The sequence below is a fragment of the Perca fluviatilis genome, chromosome 1, assembly GCF_010015445.1.
Source record: "Perca fluviatilis chromosome 1, GENO_Pfluv_1.0, whole genome shotgun sequence".
NCBI lineage: Eukaryota > Metazoa > Chordata > Actinopteri > Perciformes > Percidae > Perca > Perca fluviatilis.
The window spans coordinates 6,756,883-6,771,887 of NC_053112.1; the positions used below are offsets into that span (position 1 = coordinate 6,756,883).

The 15,005-nt window shown below is 41.0% G+C and overlaps 1 protein-coding gene, 6 non-coding genes and 1 pseudogene across 8 annotated transcripts in view; 1 reads left to right on the plus strand and 7 right to left on the minus strand.

Moving 5' to 3' along the window:
• Positions 1-6,915, plus strand: part of LOC120564849 (UTP--glucose-1-phosphate uridylyltransferase-like) — a 35,870-nt gene extending 28,955 nt beyond the window's left edge. For both annotated transcript variants that reach the window (XM_039810088.1, XM_039810078.1), the window contains exons 7-10: positions 612-809; positions 2,969-3,211; positions 5,323-5,427; positions 6,613-6,915. In XM_039810088.1, the coding sequence (XP_039666022.1) occupies positions 612-809; positions 2,969-3,211; positions 5,323-5,427; positions 6,613-6,720 (654 nt within the window). In that variant the 3' untranslated portion in view covers positions 6,721-6,915. The remainder of the gene's footprint in view (positions 1-611; positions 810-2,968; positions 3,212-5,322; positions 5,428-6,612) is intronic.
• A 742-nt stretch (positions 6,916-7,657) lies between these two features.
• Positions 7,658-7,772, minus strand: LOC120569774. The gene has a single exon (XR_005640970.1). It is a non-coding gene; the product is annotated as a U5 spliceosomal RNA (small nuclear RNA).
• A 1,191-nt stretch (positions 7,773-8,963) lies between these two features.
• Positions 8,964-9,078, minus strand: LOC120569514. Its single transcript, XR_005640881.1, has one exon. It is a non-coding gene; the product is annotated as a U5 spliceosomal RNA (small nuclear RNA).
• A 1,265-nt stretch (positions 9,079-10,343) lies between these two features.
• On the minus strand, positions 10,344-10,459 carry LOC120569560. Its single transcript, XR_005640897.1, has one exon. It is a non-coding gene; the product is annotated as a U5 spliceosomal RNA (small nuclear RNA).
• Positions 10,460-11,300: 841 nt separating this feature from the next.
• LOC120569553 lies at positions 11,301-11,412 on the minus strand. The gene has a single exon (XR_005640896.1). It is a non-coding gene; the product is annotated as a U5 spliceosomal RNA (small nuclear RNA).
• Positions 11,413-12,288: 876 nt separating this feature from the next.
• On the minus strand, positions 12,289-12,398 carry LOC120569564. Its single transcript, XR_005640898.1, has one exon. It is a non-coding gene; the product is annotated as a U5 spliceosomal RNA (small nuclear RNA).
• A 666-nt stretch (positions 12,399-13,064) lies between these two features.
• On the minus strand, positions 13,065-13,178 carry LOC120569519. Its single transcript, XR_005640884.1, has one exon. It is a non-coding gene; the product is annotated as a U5 spliceosomal RNA (small nuclear RNA).
• A 1,239-nt stretch (positions 13,179-14,417) lies between these two features.
• Positions 14,418-14,540, minus strand: LOC120569533 (annotated as a pseudogene).
• Between the last annotated feature and the right edge of the window lie 465 nt (positions 14,541-15,005).

The window sequence follows — 15,005 nt, forward strand, 5'->3', positions numbered from 1 at the left end:
GGTATACTGAAATCCTTGACCTTACCTATTGGGTATATGGCGTCCACCTGCGTATCACGTAGACCACACCACTGTTTATATGCTGTCTAATGCAGGGGTTCTCAAGCTTTTTTCAATAATGTACCCCCTTTGAACAGTTTTTTTAAGCCATGTATCCCCTAACCAGCGTGAATAATCTATAAAGAAGAAGAATTTACTAAACAACAGCCTTGTACCTGGAAAACATTTAAATGATGATGAAGAAAGGAGACAAAACCTTGGAAAAAGACGGTAGAAAGAAGGAAGTAAGGCAAGAATAGGTCGAAAATAGTAATAAAAAGATCGAAAAAAACAAAGTAGAAAGAAGGAAGGCAAGAATAGGTCAAAACAAACGACAAAACCTTCAAAAAAAGGTGACAAACTTTAAAAACAGCGATAAAAACTTTGAAAAAAGCGACAAACTTGGAGAAAAAAAGACAGTAGAAGTAACTACAGCCTTGGAACTGAAAAACAGTCCTCCAGAGTACCCCTAGGGGGACTCATACCCCCATTTGAGAACCACTGGTCTAATGGGTGAGACGGGGCTCTGCTTCAGCCTCTCAGAGCTTCCTGTTTCCTTCGTCTCTCCGCAGGGTGGGACGCTGATCCAGTACGAGAATCACCTGAGGCTGCTGGAGATCGCGCAGGTGCCGAAGGCCCACGTCGACGAGTTCAAGTCCGTCACCAAGTTCAAGATCTTCAACACCAACAACCTGTGGATCTCTCTGCCCGCCATCAAGAGGCTGCAGGACGAGAACGCCATGGAGCTGGAGATCATCGTCAACCCAAAGGTGACAGACACAAATAAACAATATATATGTATATTTTTAAGATAATTTAGGGCTTTTGTCAGCGTTTATTTTATAAGATATCTGAAGACCGGAAACGGGGGAGAGAAAGGAGGGCATGATATATAGAGATAAGGGACTCGAACCGCTGCAGTAAGGACTGAGGTTTAGTATATGGGACGCACACTCACAGGTGAGCTACCAGGACCCCCCATAATTCGGTCTTTATGCCGTCTACACATGAACATGATTTCTTTGATTTAAATGGAGTCAGGTCAGTTTGGCGATGGCGATTTCTGAGCTGTTTCAATGTTAAACAAAAAGGATCTTACTCTGTAGGGATCCTTTCCATAATGTTGTCAGACACTTGGAATAATAATCTGAGCCTGTCAGCTTTTAGTGGACGCAAACTGATACACGGCACATTTACCCAATAGGCTGTATGGTTACATTTCAGCCCGGTTCACCGCTGCCAGTTACAGCGTTCTCACTCGAAAACTGGGCCAATTTTAAAGTGCTCATTTTATGCTTTTTGGCTTTTTCCCTTTCCTTTATTGTGTTATAAATCTTTTTTGTGCACGTTATAGGTTTAAAAAAGTGAAAAAGCCCAAAGTCCCCCCCAAAGGGACTTACCATCTCCAACAGAAAACACTGTTCACAAACTGCTCCAAACAGCTCTGTTGTAGTCCAGCCTTTACTTCAGAGACAGACGTGGTCACTTTGTAACACACGTTATAATGCTCGCCTAGCTGCTAGCATGGCACGCCCTCATACTCTGCTTCTGACTGGCTAGTAGTCCTTACCTAGGTACTGTCAGGGCACGCCCTCATACTCTGCTTCTGACTGGCTAGTAGTCCTTACCTAGGTACTGTCAGGGCACGCCCTCATACTCTGCTTCTGACTGGCTAGTAGTCCTTACCTAGGTACTGTCAGGACACGCCCTCATACTCTGCTTCTGACTGGCTAGTAGTCCTTACCTAGGTACTGTCAGGGCACGCCCTCATACTCTGCTTCTGACTGGCTAGTAGTCCTTACCTAGATACTGCACATGTGCGACTCCCAACAACAGAAGTGTGATGTCTCACTCTGTAGCTAAAACAGAGAGCTCAACACACAGGGTGAAAAGAGGAGCTGCAGCAATGTGCAGTACAACAAAAATATGGTGTTTTTTTTTACAATTAAACCATGTAAACCTATTCTGCTACAACCTCTAAATACAATTATGAATCTGAAAATGAGCATAATATGAGGTCTTTAAAGATTGACCAGTGCATGGGAAAATAGGTTCCAGGTGGAAAAATACAGAAATGACCCTTTAATATTAGATTTTATTTAAAGGTGACCTATTATATACAGTAGAGCAGCACTTTCTACCGTCGCAGATAAAGGCTTTTTAACCAAAAACTACACAAGTGGACATGTTTCAGTAGTAATGTGACCTGAAAATGGGGAGAAATGACCAACATGGGCAGCCAAGATTTCAGCTTTCTCTGGCGTTAGCATGCAGCTACTTGTGAAAATGTAAACACTGCAGTAACGTTATCTTAAAAAAAGAGAGTAGAAACCTTTAAGGTTTCAGGTTGTAAACTGGCATATTAAGCCTAAAAAAGTTTGAACAACTTTCTCTGTTTCCACAAGCGAACAATAAGAAGAATCACTCGCATCTGCTGTTTCCTACTCTAACCCCAAACCCCTGAATGCTGCCCATTGATTGGATGCGAGACTCCGGTTCCCTTTACAGATGTTTAATAACACCGTAGAACTAAAAGTTCAAGTAGACAAAATAAAAGACAACATCAAATATTGCAATCATTACATAAATAGCATGGCTTAGCACTGTAGCTAATGCTGATAATGAATACAGAGTAATACTGACCACTTCAGCCTGCTTTCTCAACCAATGGTTGTCATTCCCCAGAGGCAATCTTCACAGTCAAAAAATATGATTCTTCAACTTACACACAGTTGTAGCAAACACCATGAAGCAATAATGAAAAAACAAACTAGCAGGTAACATCACCGCTACAGGTGCGCCTTGGTCTGTGTGTAGCTTACGGAGCTAACAGACGCTACTTCTGGTTTTTACTCATGTCAAAATAAAGGTACGTATTTCAAAATAAATTCAAAAAACGGCTGCATTTACACCCTGAATGTCTCTGCAGACGCTGGACGGCGGTCTGAACGTCATCCAGCTGGAGACGGCCGTGGGCGCCGCCATCAAGAGCTTCAACAACGCGCTGGGTGTGAACGTCCCGCGCAGCCGCTTTCTGCCGGTGAAGACGTCGTCCGACCTGCTGCTGGTGATGTCCAACCTGTACAGCCTGGACGCCGGCTCGCTCACCATGAGCAAGAAGAGGGAGTTCCCCACCACGCCGCACGTCAAGCTGGGCAGCTCCTTCACCAAGGTCAGCAACACCAGCAGGGAAACATCTCAACAACATCTAAAGCACATTTTATTTATTTATTTGCATTAATGTCATAGTTAACTCGCAATTAATCGCACATTTTTTGTAAATTTCCCTTGATTTCTTTTTGTCCCATTATTGTTTTTCTCATTTTAATGCTCTTATCAACATGGAAAAGTGGATCGGCTTGCTTTGTGCAAATGTCTTTTTATTGAAAACAACATTAGTGTTCAATTTCACACTAACATTCTCACTTGGACCCATTTAGCGATGGCTGCAGTAAGTTTGTTCTTAGTTGTGGTATCCATGTGCTTCTGTCTGAAGTCATCCATTGTCGCCTGACTTTGACAAGGGGGCGGAGAATTGCCATCAGCCGTGTGCTCGGCCATCAGCTGTGTGCTCGGCCATCAGCTGTGGGCTCGGCCATCAGCTGTGCGCTCGGCCATCAGCTGTGCGCCGCCATCACGCGTTGGCTATCAGCGTCGCGCATCAGCTTGCGTTTCGGCCATCAGCTGTGGGCGCGCGGCCATCAGCTGTGCGTTTCGGCCATCAGCGTGGGCTCGGCCATCAGCTGGGCGCCATCAGCTGTGGGCGCCATCAGCTGTTCGCCATCAGCTGTGCGTGGCCATTATCACTGCGCTCCGGCCATCAGCGCTGCGCGTCGCCATCAGCTGTGCGTTCGGCCATCAGCTGTGTGCTTGGCCATCAAGTGGTATTCCAGACTGGGCGTGCTGTGATGATAGCTCAGTTCACAACGACCAAACACACACATCACTTTGGTCTTGTCAATGGAACCATTTGGCAACTTTTTAAATGTAAACTTTCCATTCAGAATCTTATTGGCGTCCATTTCGGCGTCTCGCGCTCGCCATCCACTCAAAACGTAACGTTAGCCTGCTACTCTTTAGCCGGCTCGCGAGCCCAAACAAGTGTGTGCGGTGTGCCTGTTGTTTAGTTTCCGGTCTAGCTAGATCCGGTGTGGTAGTTGTAGTTTTTCTAACGTCACTAGTTGCTGCAACAGCATGTGAGAAAAACTACAAAATTTGCTAGGCCAAAAAGAACGTTAATCTCACGATAAATTGACGCCGTTAAAATGGGTTTGCGTTAATGCCGTTAATAACGCGTTTAAAAGCAATAGTTTATTTAAAAGGGACAATGCACATCAATTGACATTTTTTTGTTCACACTCAAAATGTAAATGTGCCAGAGTTAGCAAAAAAAAGCTAATTTTCATCTGTAGGCCCTTGGCAGGTCAACACATCATCATATTACATTAATAAAAAAGAATGCAAGAAAGATAGAACGCAAATTAAGAAAGAAGAAGAGAGCAGAGAGAGGGACAAAAAAATAAATAAATATAAAATAAGTACAATACAAAGAAGGGCAGTACCTAGGATGAGGTAAACCAGCTATTGATGATTGCAGTTTTGATATAAGTGACAAAATAATGCCAACATGTTCCTATTTACATGTTGTGATTTTTTTTTTTTGAGTCACAGCGTGTACAAATAACAAGGTCACATGACACACAGCCATCTTCTAACCGTATACATACTGGGAACTATATTCTCAGAAAGGTGAAGCACTGCTACTCTCTGCTCCTCACCACAGGGCTTCTCAGGTGCTGCAAGCAAATCCCTCCGCCCAAGTAGCAGAAGTAGCAGTGCTTCGCCTTCTGAGAATATAGTTCCCAGTGTGTATACAGTTAGAAGATGGCTGTGTGTCATGTGACCTTGTTATTTGTACACGCTGTGACTCTACAAATCACAAAAGAAAATAGGCAAATGTTGGCGTTATTTTGTCACTTATTGGGAGCAGTAGACTAGATGGAGTCAGTTACCTCCAGGATCTGTGCTAAGCTAGGCTAGATGGAGCTGGTTACCTCCAGGATCTGTGCTAAGCTAGGCTAGATGGAGCCGGTTACCTCCAGGATCTGTGCTAAGCCAGGCTAGATGGAGCTGGTTACCTCCAGGATCTGTGCTAAGCTAGGCTAGATGGAGCCGGTTACCTCCAGGATCTGTGCTAAGCCAGGCTAGATGGAGCCGGTTACCTCCAGGATCTATTTCCAGGATTCAGACGGTTGAAACAGTCTGATGTTGTTTGTGTTGCAGGTTCAGGAGTTTCTGTCCAGGTTCGAGAGCATCCCGGACATGTTGGAGCTGGACCACCTCACCGTGTCGGGAGACGTCACCTTTGGGAAGAACGTCTCTCTGAAGGTAACCAACGTCCCCGGTGGCTGGTCTTGCATCGTCAACTCTATCTCCGCGCTGGGGAGTAAAGTCTGGCTACACCACAGATGCATTCTCTGGGTAGATTAGATAGATAGATAGATAGATAGATAGATAGATAGATAGATAGATAGATAGATAGATAGATAGATAGATAGATAGATGGATAGATAGATAGATAGATAGATAGATAGATAGATAGATAGATAGATAGATAGATAGATAGATAGATAGATAGATAGATAGATAGATAGATAGATAGATAGATAGATAGATAGATAGATAGATACATAGATAGATACATAGATAGATTCATAGATAGATAGATAGATAGATTTTTATTGTTCCCAAAAAATGGGAAATAACGGTGTTGCAGCAGCAAAATATCAGACACACAGCACACATACAGAGTATATATTAAATAATAGGAAAGTTGGCAGACGCCATCTCTACACAGATGTTCTTAGTGACTATAAAAAAAGAACTGAACTTAAAGACCAAAAACACTAACTATCGTTTTGTATTTTTACTGTGTGGTTTTAGTACTTTTACTGAAGTAAAGGATCTGAATACTCAGTTCAGACAAAAGATTTGTGACAAGATGAAAACCGTTTTTTTTTTTAAACGTTGCAGAGAAAAGTTGCAGCGGTCCGAACCGTCCCGTCTCAGGTTTTAGAACGTAAGAGACGTCACCTGTTTCAACAGCCAATAGAGAAGACAGCTGGTCAAGTCAGCTACAAACTATAGACAGAAAATGATCCAAGCTAGATGTTGACTCTAAGCTAGAGATGCACCGATAGACCGGCCGGTGACCGGCAGGTCAGTCTGACATATGGCGATTTCATGCCGGTCAACGCTACAATTAACTGACAACAGAAGTTATACGAGTTACAGTTCTCAAGGACGCACGCGCGTCTGTTTTTCCTTTCTCTCAACTTGTCCGCCGCGTATTGCGCGTACCCATCACCAACTATAGGTGGTAACAGACGGATGGTTTATCCAATCAGCTAACCAGGATTTTCGCCCCTTTCCCAAAAGTTCTCCAACGGAAAGTTCCCAGATGGATATGCCGAGCAAATGCGAAGCGATCCATCTGGCGGAGTCAGGTTAGGTTTTAGTAAAAATGACTTCACGGTTTGATAACCAAATTTTTTTTTTTTGTACTTCCTCCAGGGAACCGTCATCATCATAGCCAATCACGGTGACCGGATCGATATTCCCGCCGGAGCGATGCTGGAGAACAAGATTGTTTCAGGAAACCTGCGGATCCTCGACCACTGAGGCCTTCTGGGGAGAAAAAAACCTACAACACACAACACAAACAAGCCATTTGCACCTTGAAGAGACTCAAAGAGAGATGATTTCCCTTCACTGATGAACTGTCACAACACTGTTTGTTTTTATCAGCCTGATCACGTCCGAGCCCACTGTGGTTGTTGTTTTCTGCTGTCTAATAAAGAAGTGCGATATGGGTCAGCTGAGTGTCGGGTTATGTTTAGATACTGCTGTAGTCGTGCTCGACTCTTCAAATGATTTCAAATTAAGAGTTTGGGGGGGTTTTTTTATTCAATTTTTTGAATTAGTTTTAAAGGTTTTTTAAAGGTACATTGTGTTATGTTTTGAGTTGATTCTTAGCAACAACAAAAAAAACGTTCTTTCACAAATATGTGCTCATTCATGTGTAATTCCTTCCACCAACTAATGAAAGTATTCTCATATGCGTAGAATCTGCCATTCAGAATACATACTAGCGAGTCGCTCGTATGAGGGCCGCCATGTAGCGCCTCCATCTTTAAAATACATTAGCCAAAGAGAGACATACCTCCACCTTTTCGCGCTTTTACACTCAGTGGCACCGTGATGAATGCAAAGGGGGATAAATATGTAAGGCTACTGACAGTTGACAAGCTATCATAAGCTAACATTAACAGTGTTCAATGATAGGGCCTTTAAAACTATCACTTCAAAGTTTGGATCAATCCTAAGCAGAATAGATCAGCACATAAGAAGGTGGGTCCCAACCAGTTTAGTGATAACAAGACAGGATTCTTATTTTAAAGATCATTTTTGGGCATGTTAGGCCTTTATTTGATGGAGTAACTTATGATTTATAGGGATAAATTGATGTCTTGGCAGATACAGTTCTCACTTTATTAAGTTCTTTAATACTATTAAATACTTCTTAGCATGTTTTTGTTAATTTCTCACATGGAAAGGAAGCCCCACAGTATACGGGGCATTAAGAAATTACTTAAAACTCTCAATGTTCCTCTCCACGGAAATCTTTAGTAAAAGGCGAAAGATTTATACGATCTGAAGAGAAACAAGAGTGTATTGGAGTGTTGCTGTGAAGTGACCGACCAGATTCTCCGCCTCATGTTCCTCACTTATGGTTCAGTACCTGAGTACCTGAGCTTTCTGGGGGGGTGGGGGGGGCTCCTAAGAAGCTTTGTGCTGGGGAGAAGCGTATACTATGTGCTTATAGTGTCACCTATTCATGCTTATTTGGTTTCCGTTATGTTTCCTTGAATGTTATGGTCACTATGTCATCTTTTCTTGATTTTTGTCTGGGTATGTGGTGATGACGAAAGGTAAGTTCGGGGGGCGTGTTCATGTTATAAATGGTGTTGTATATATACCGTTAAAAATGAATAAAACTTGTATTCATAAGAACTATCAAAGTTACTTTTAGTTAACTTAACTGTTAAGGCCGTTACACACCGGGGGCGTGACGAATGATCGACGCGAAAATGCGAAAAGCTATTCACACCGGCAGCGATGCGAATTTGCGACAGTTGAGTGAGAATTTGTATGCATCATTTTATGGTGCAAATGTCCTTTTATTAATGTAAAGGAAATAATGATTCTCCTGTATTGTTCAAAACGTTCTGCATATTCAAAACATCACGTGTTTCTGGATGGTTTTTTTTAGGAATCATGTTCATCTACAACAACAAATCTGTCAGAGAACGAGACCGTGTTAAAGCCAGAAACTCCAAAAGTTTAAATCTACATGAATCTATCTTTATTTTTCACTTTCTGTTGTGCAGGAACACTAAGAGGTTTATGCAACAACAAGCTTTTGTCAACTTTTGAAGTTGATGTGTTGGCTTAATGATTAATTAATACTTCTTAACGCAGCCAATTAACATAAGACACCTAGTTGGGCTTACTAAAATAGCTATACAGTTTCATTAAACAGATAATGTATAAATACTATCATGAGCTAATATTAACAGTGTTTAATGATAGGGCCTTTAAAATTATCACTTCAAAGGTTGGATCAATCCTAAGTAGAATAGATAAGCATATAAGAAGGTGGGTCCAAACCAGTTAATGATTACAAGACGAATTATTTTTTTAAAGATCATTTTTTGGCATTTTAGTCCTTTATTTAAAGGAGTAACTTGATGTATAGGGGTAGATATCTGCCTTGACATAAACAACTCTAACTTCATAAAGTATTAGTAATACTAAATGCTCATAGCTAATCATATTTTCATTTATATTTCACATTGAAAGGAAGCCCCGCAGTATATAGGGCATCAATAAATTATTTGAAACTCATAACGTTCCTCTCCACGGAAATCTTTAGTAAAAGGCGAAAGATTTATACGATCTGAAAAGAAGCCAGAGTGTATTGCTGTCTGGTCGTGAAGTGAGCGACCATATTCTCCGCCTCATGTTCCTCACTTATGGTTCATTGATTAAAAAAAAAAAAAAAGGTAGCTCCGATTATTAACATTGTTTGGAATCCTCACAAATATAAACATCCTTATAGCGAAGACTTTAAATAATGGCACCAAAATACTGTGGAAGTGAGAGATAAATGTAACAAAGTGTAGCCTGTAATAGTGATGGGCGAATGAAGCGTTGTGAAGCAGTGAACCACTGAGAAGAATTGTTTTGAAAATGGGTTGATTACTCGAAGCTTCAGTAACAGCGACATCGCCTGGTGAAGTGCCAAGGCTGCATCTAAATTATCTTCTGGTAGATAGTGGACAGGAGGCTTTAAGAGGCTTTAAGGCTAGTGAAATAAATCACACACACACACACACACACGTGCACATGTATAGTAAGAATGGGATATCATTCTTTTGACAAATAAAGATTAATGAATTTGTGTATTGTGCTATTGGGTATTGGGGAGGGAGTGCTTGGGAAACTGACGATGTGCTGGGAAAATATGGCACAAGTTGGGTGTGCTTGTGTAACTATGGCCAGGGGGTATGTGGGATAGGGAACACTCAAAGATTTTTTATTAAGGAACATTATTTTTTTCCACACGTTTTAGACTAAGTCTGTTTCTTTTTTTGCTCACAAACTCTCTACATTTAGAAAAACTTCATTGAGAGAGAACGGATGACGCCGGCTGACGCTTTTATCCATGCATACATACATTACATACCTTCATACATTACATACCTTATCAGGAGCGATCAGAATAGAGTTTCCCCACGTCAGAACGACCTCTCTTCCTAGATGCTTCCATAGTAGGCTAATGAAAATAAATTGATACAAACAAACTAATGCTACTACGAACCAAACGCAATGTTGTGCATTAAAGTTATTACGCTTTGAGCTTGAAACGAGGCGGTGCCAGTTGTAGTGCAGCAGCTGACTGGTCCGCGTGTGGCGGTGGTGCTGCGAACCACTCAGCTGATTCATTCAGAGAATGAAGCAGGTGCTGCTCCGGACGTCATATGTCACGTGATGTTTCCGTACCAAAGCAACCTTCGGAGCAGTGCTTCAAATGGAGTTGTAGTTAATGGTTTGAAGCACGTACCGAAGTTTCAGTGTCAGACTGACACCACTAGTTCTCACGTTATAAAATAGTATGAAGACTGCCTGGTTGTAGATCATAAACAACCAGATATGAATGTATTTTTCCACATAAAAATGAAGCCCTCCACATAACACAGGGTATCAAAAATTATTTGCAACTCTTATTGTTCCTCTCCACGCGAAATCTTTAGTAAAAGGCGAAAGATTTAAACGATCTGAAGAGAAACAAGAGTGTATTGGAGTGTTGCTGTGAAGTGAGCGACCAGATTCTCCGCCTCATGTTCCTCACTTATGGTTCAGAACCGAGTACCTGAGCTTTCTCGGGGGGGGTGGGGGCTCCTAAGAAGCTTTGTGCGCGGGGGAGAAGCGTATACCATCTGTGCTTATAGTGTCACCTATTTATGCTTATTTGGTTTACGTTATGTTTCCTGAATGTTATGGTTGGCTACTATGTCATCTTTTCTTGATTTTTGTCTGGGTATGTAATGATGACGAAAGATAGGTTCGGGGGGCGTGTTCATGTTGTAAATTGTGTTTTGTATATGCTACTGTAATCTATTTATTGACTTTTGTTTCGGCGCGAAATACACAGTGAATTTAATTCCCACTGAAAAACGTATGTGTAGGGCTTTTATTGTGAAAGGTAAGAACTGAAAGAAACTCTCTGGTAAACGCTGCATTTGTGAGAGTTGAAAGGGAATAATAAATGTTGCTGTCCGTACAGTCTGTGGGTCAGACAGCAGCCTCTGTGTTGTTGTATTATGATCCTCATAGGTAAACAACACAACATGATTGGTTGATGTCTTTAAAATTGACCTTGTTTCTAAAAAAATTACGCAGCTTTATCCCTAATATTGACGTTTCTGTGTGAAAGTACTTGTGGATGAACACAACAGCTTGAAAACATATATTGACGTGCAAATTAATCACAACAACAGAAAACACTTCCCTGTGTGTAAAGGCCTTGACTCAGACTTCTGCTAGCTACCAAATGTTAACTTTGCTGTCCAATTAAACGAACAAACAAACATAACGTTATTCACAATCAGTACTTACACTCAGTACTTACACTCGGCTTGTTGCATGACGCAGAGTACCAAAAAATAATTTGAAACTCTTAATGTTCCTCTCCACGGAAATCTTTAGTAAAAGGCGAAAGAATTATACAATCTGAAGAGAAACGAGCAGATAACTTCGGGAATTGAAGTGAGCGACCACATTCTCCCCTCATGTTCCTCACTCATGGTTCACTGTAAATAAAGGACGAGTATTGAAATTATTTGAACCCGTCAAATATATAAACTGCCTACAAGGTCGACTTCAAATAATTGCACCAACATAACTGTGGAGATAAGAGAAAAACTTAGAAAAAAAAGTGTAGCCTGTATAACTTTCACATACGTGCCAAGCATTGTGCGCGCACACTCACTCTAAATGCTTCTGGCTTCTTGGTCACCCACTTCAGTAGGTGACGCTGTAGTGAAAAACTAGGGTCCTAGGATTGCGAGCTTCATGCTACCTGAGTCCATGGATGTAAACTATAGAGCCACTCACTGAAACTGCAGGAAACCTAAGAGGTTTATGCAACAACAAGCTTTGATCATCTTTTAAAGTTGATGTGCTGGCTATGATTAATTATAATGTCAGTCGTTAATTCAACAATTAATATAAGACACCTAGGGCTTGGGCAATACTAAAATAGCTTACGGTTTCATTAAACAGATGATGTACGAATACGTAAGGCTACTAACAGTAAGCTATCATAAGCTAACATTAACAGTGTTTAATGATAGGGCCTTTAAAACTATCACTTCAAAGGTTGGATCAATCCTAAGTAGAATAGATAAGCATATAAGAAGGTGGGTCCAAAAGGGTTATTGATTACAAGACGAATTATTTTTTTAAAGATCATTTTTGGCATTTTATGGCTTTCTTTGATGGAGTAACTTGATTTATAGGGGCAGATTCCTGTTTTGACAGAAGAAATGCTGACTTCATGAAGTATTCTTAGTACTAAATGCTCATAAATATCATATTTTCTGTTGTATTTCACATTGAAAGGAAACCCTGCAGTATGCAGGGCATCAAAAATTGTTTAAAACTCTTATTGTTCCTCTCCACGGAAATCTTTAGTAAAAGGGTGAAGATAACGATCTGAAGAGAAGCCAGAGTGTATTGCTGTTTGGTTGTGAAGTGAGCGACCAGATTCTCCACCTCATGTTCCTCACTTATGGTACAGAAAGTACCTGAGCTTTCTCGGGGGATGGTGGGGGGCTCCTAAGAAGCCTTGTGCTGGGGGAGAAGTGTATACTATGTGCTTATAGTGTCACCTATTCATGTGTGTTTACGTTATGTTTCCTTGAATATTATGGTTACTATGTCATCTTTTCTTCATTTTATGTTGCAAATGTCCTTTTATTAATGTAAAGGAAATAATGATTCTCCTGTATTGTTCAAAACGTTCTGCATATTCAAAACATCACGTGTTTCTGGATGGTTTTTTTTTAGGAATCATGTTCATCTACAACAACAAATCTGTCAGAGAACGAGACCGTGTTAAAGCTAGAAACTCCAAAACTTTAAATCTATCTTTATTTTTCACTTCCTGTTGTGCTCTTTAACCCAAAAATTTAGCATTTTCATTTGAGAGCTGGACATTTCTGACCGCATTCAAAGGCAGCTTCATTTCACGGAGAAAGCGAAATATTGTAAATATTAAGGAGGGGTCAGGGGGAGACGCAATCACGCTGCTCACCCACACACATCGGCGGTCAAACAGATCTATAATGCTCAGTTATAAAGTCTGGCTGTGTTTAGTTTTATTTTTCACATATTGAAGGACGTCGCATGAAGCAGGGCATCAAAAAATTATTTAGAACTCTTAATGTTCCTCTCCACGGAAATCTTTAGTAAAAGGCGAAAGATTTATACGATCTGAAGAGAAACGAGAGTGAATTGCGGTACTGTTGTGAAGTGACCGACCATATTCTCCGCCTCATGTTCCTCACTTATGGTTCATTGATTAAAAAAAAATAAAAAGGTAGCTCCGATTATTAACATTGTTTGGAATCCTCACAAATATAAACATCCTTATAGCGAAGACTTTAAATAATGGCACCAAAATACTGTGGAAGTGAGAGATAAATGTAACAAAGTGTAGCCTGTAATAGTGATGGGCGAATGAAGCGTTGTGAAGCAGTGAACCACTGAGAAGAATTGTTTTGAAAATGGGTTGATTACTCGAAGCTTCAGTAACAGCGACCTCGCCTGGTGAAGTGCCAAGGCTGCATCTAAATTATCTTCTGGTAGATAGTGGACAGGAGGCTTTAAGAGGCTTTAAGGCGAGCTAATAAAATCACACACACACACACGTGCACATGTATAGTAAGAATGGGATATCATTCTTTTGACAAAAAAAAATTAATGAATTTGTGTATTGTGCTATTGGGTATTGGGGAGGGAGTGCTTGGGAAACTGACGATGTGCTGGGAAAATATGGCACAAGTTGGGTGTGCTTGTGTAACTATGGCCAGGGGTATGTGGTAGGGAAGACTCGGAAAGATTTTTTATTAAGGAACATTATTTTTTCCACACGTTTTAGACTAAGTCTGTTTCTTTTTTGCTCACAAACTCTCTACATTTAGAAAAACTTCATTGAGAGAGAACGGGACACGGCCGACGCTTTTATCCATGCATACATACATTACATACCTTCATACATTACATACCTATAACGGAGCGGATCAGAATAGTGCAGTCCCACGTCAGAACGACCTCTCTTCCTAGATGCTTCCATAGTAGGCTAATGAAAATAAATTGATACAAACAAACTAATGCTACTACGAACCAAACGCAATGTTGTGCATTAAAGTTATTACGCTTTGAGCTTGAAACGAGGCGGTGCCAGTTGTAGTGCAGCAGCTGACTGGTCCGCGTGTGGCGGTGGTGCTGCGGCGCACTCCGCTGATTCATTCAGAGAATGAAGCAGGTGCTGCTCCGGACGTCATATATGTCACGTGATGTTTCCGTACCAAAGCAACCTTCGGAGCGCTTCAAATGGAGTTGTAGTTAATGGTTTGAAGCACGTACCGAAGTTTCAGTGTCAGACTGACACCACTATTTCCCACGTTATAAAATAGTATGAACACTGCCTGGTTGTAGATCATAAACAACCACATATGATTGTATTTTTCCACATAAAAATGAAGCCCCACATAACGTAAGCAAAAATTATTTGCAACTCTTATTGTTCCTCTCCACGGAAATCTTTAGTAAAAGGCGAAAGATTTATACGATCTGAAGAGAAACAAGAGTGTATTGGAGTGTTGCTGTGAAGTGACCGACCAGATTCTCCGCCTCATGTTCCTCACTTATGGTCCAGTACCTGAGTACCTGAGCTTTTCTGGGGGTGGGGGGCTCCTAAGACTTTGTGCTAGGGAGAAGCGTATACTATGTGCTTATAGTGTCACCTATACATGCTTATTTGGTTTACGTTATGTTTCCTTGAATGTTATGGTCACTATGTCACCTTTTCTTGATTTTTGTCTGGGTATGTGGTGATGACGAAAGGTAGGTTGGGGGCGTGTTCATGTTATAAATGGTGTTGTGTGTATATATACCGTTAAAAATGAATAAAACTTGTATTCATAAGAACTATCAAAGTTACTTTTAGTTAACTTAACTGTTAAGGTCGCACAACCGGGTGACGAATGAGCGGCGCGAAAATGCGAAAAGCTATTCACACCGGCGCGAGCGATTATGGAGCAGTTGAGTGAGAATTT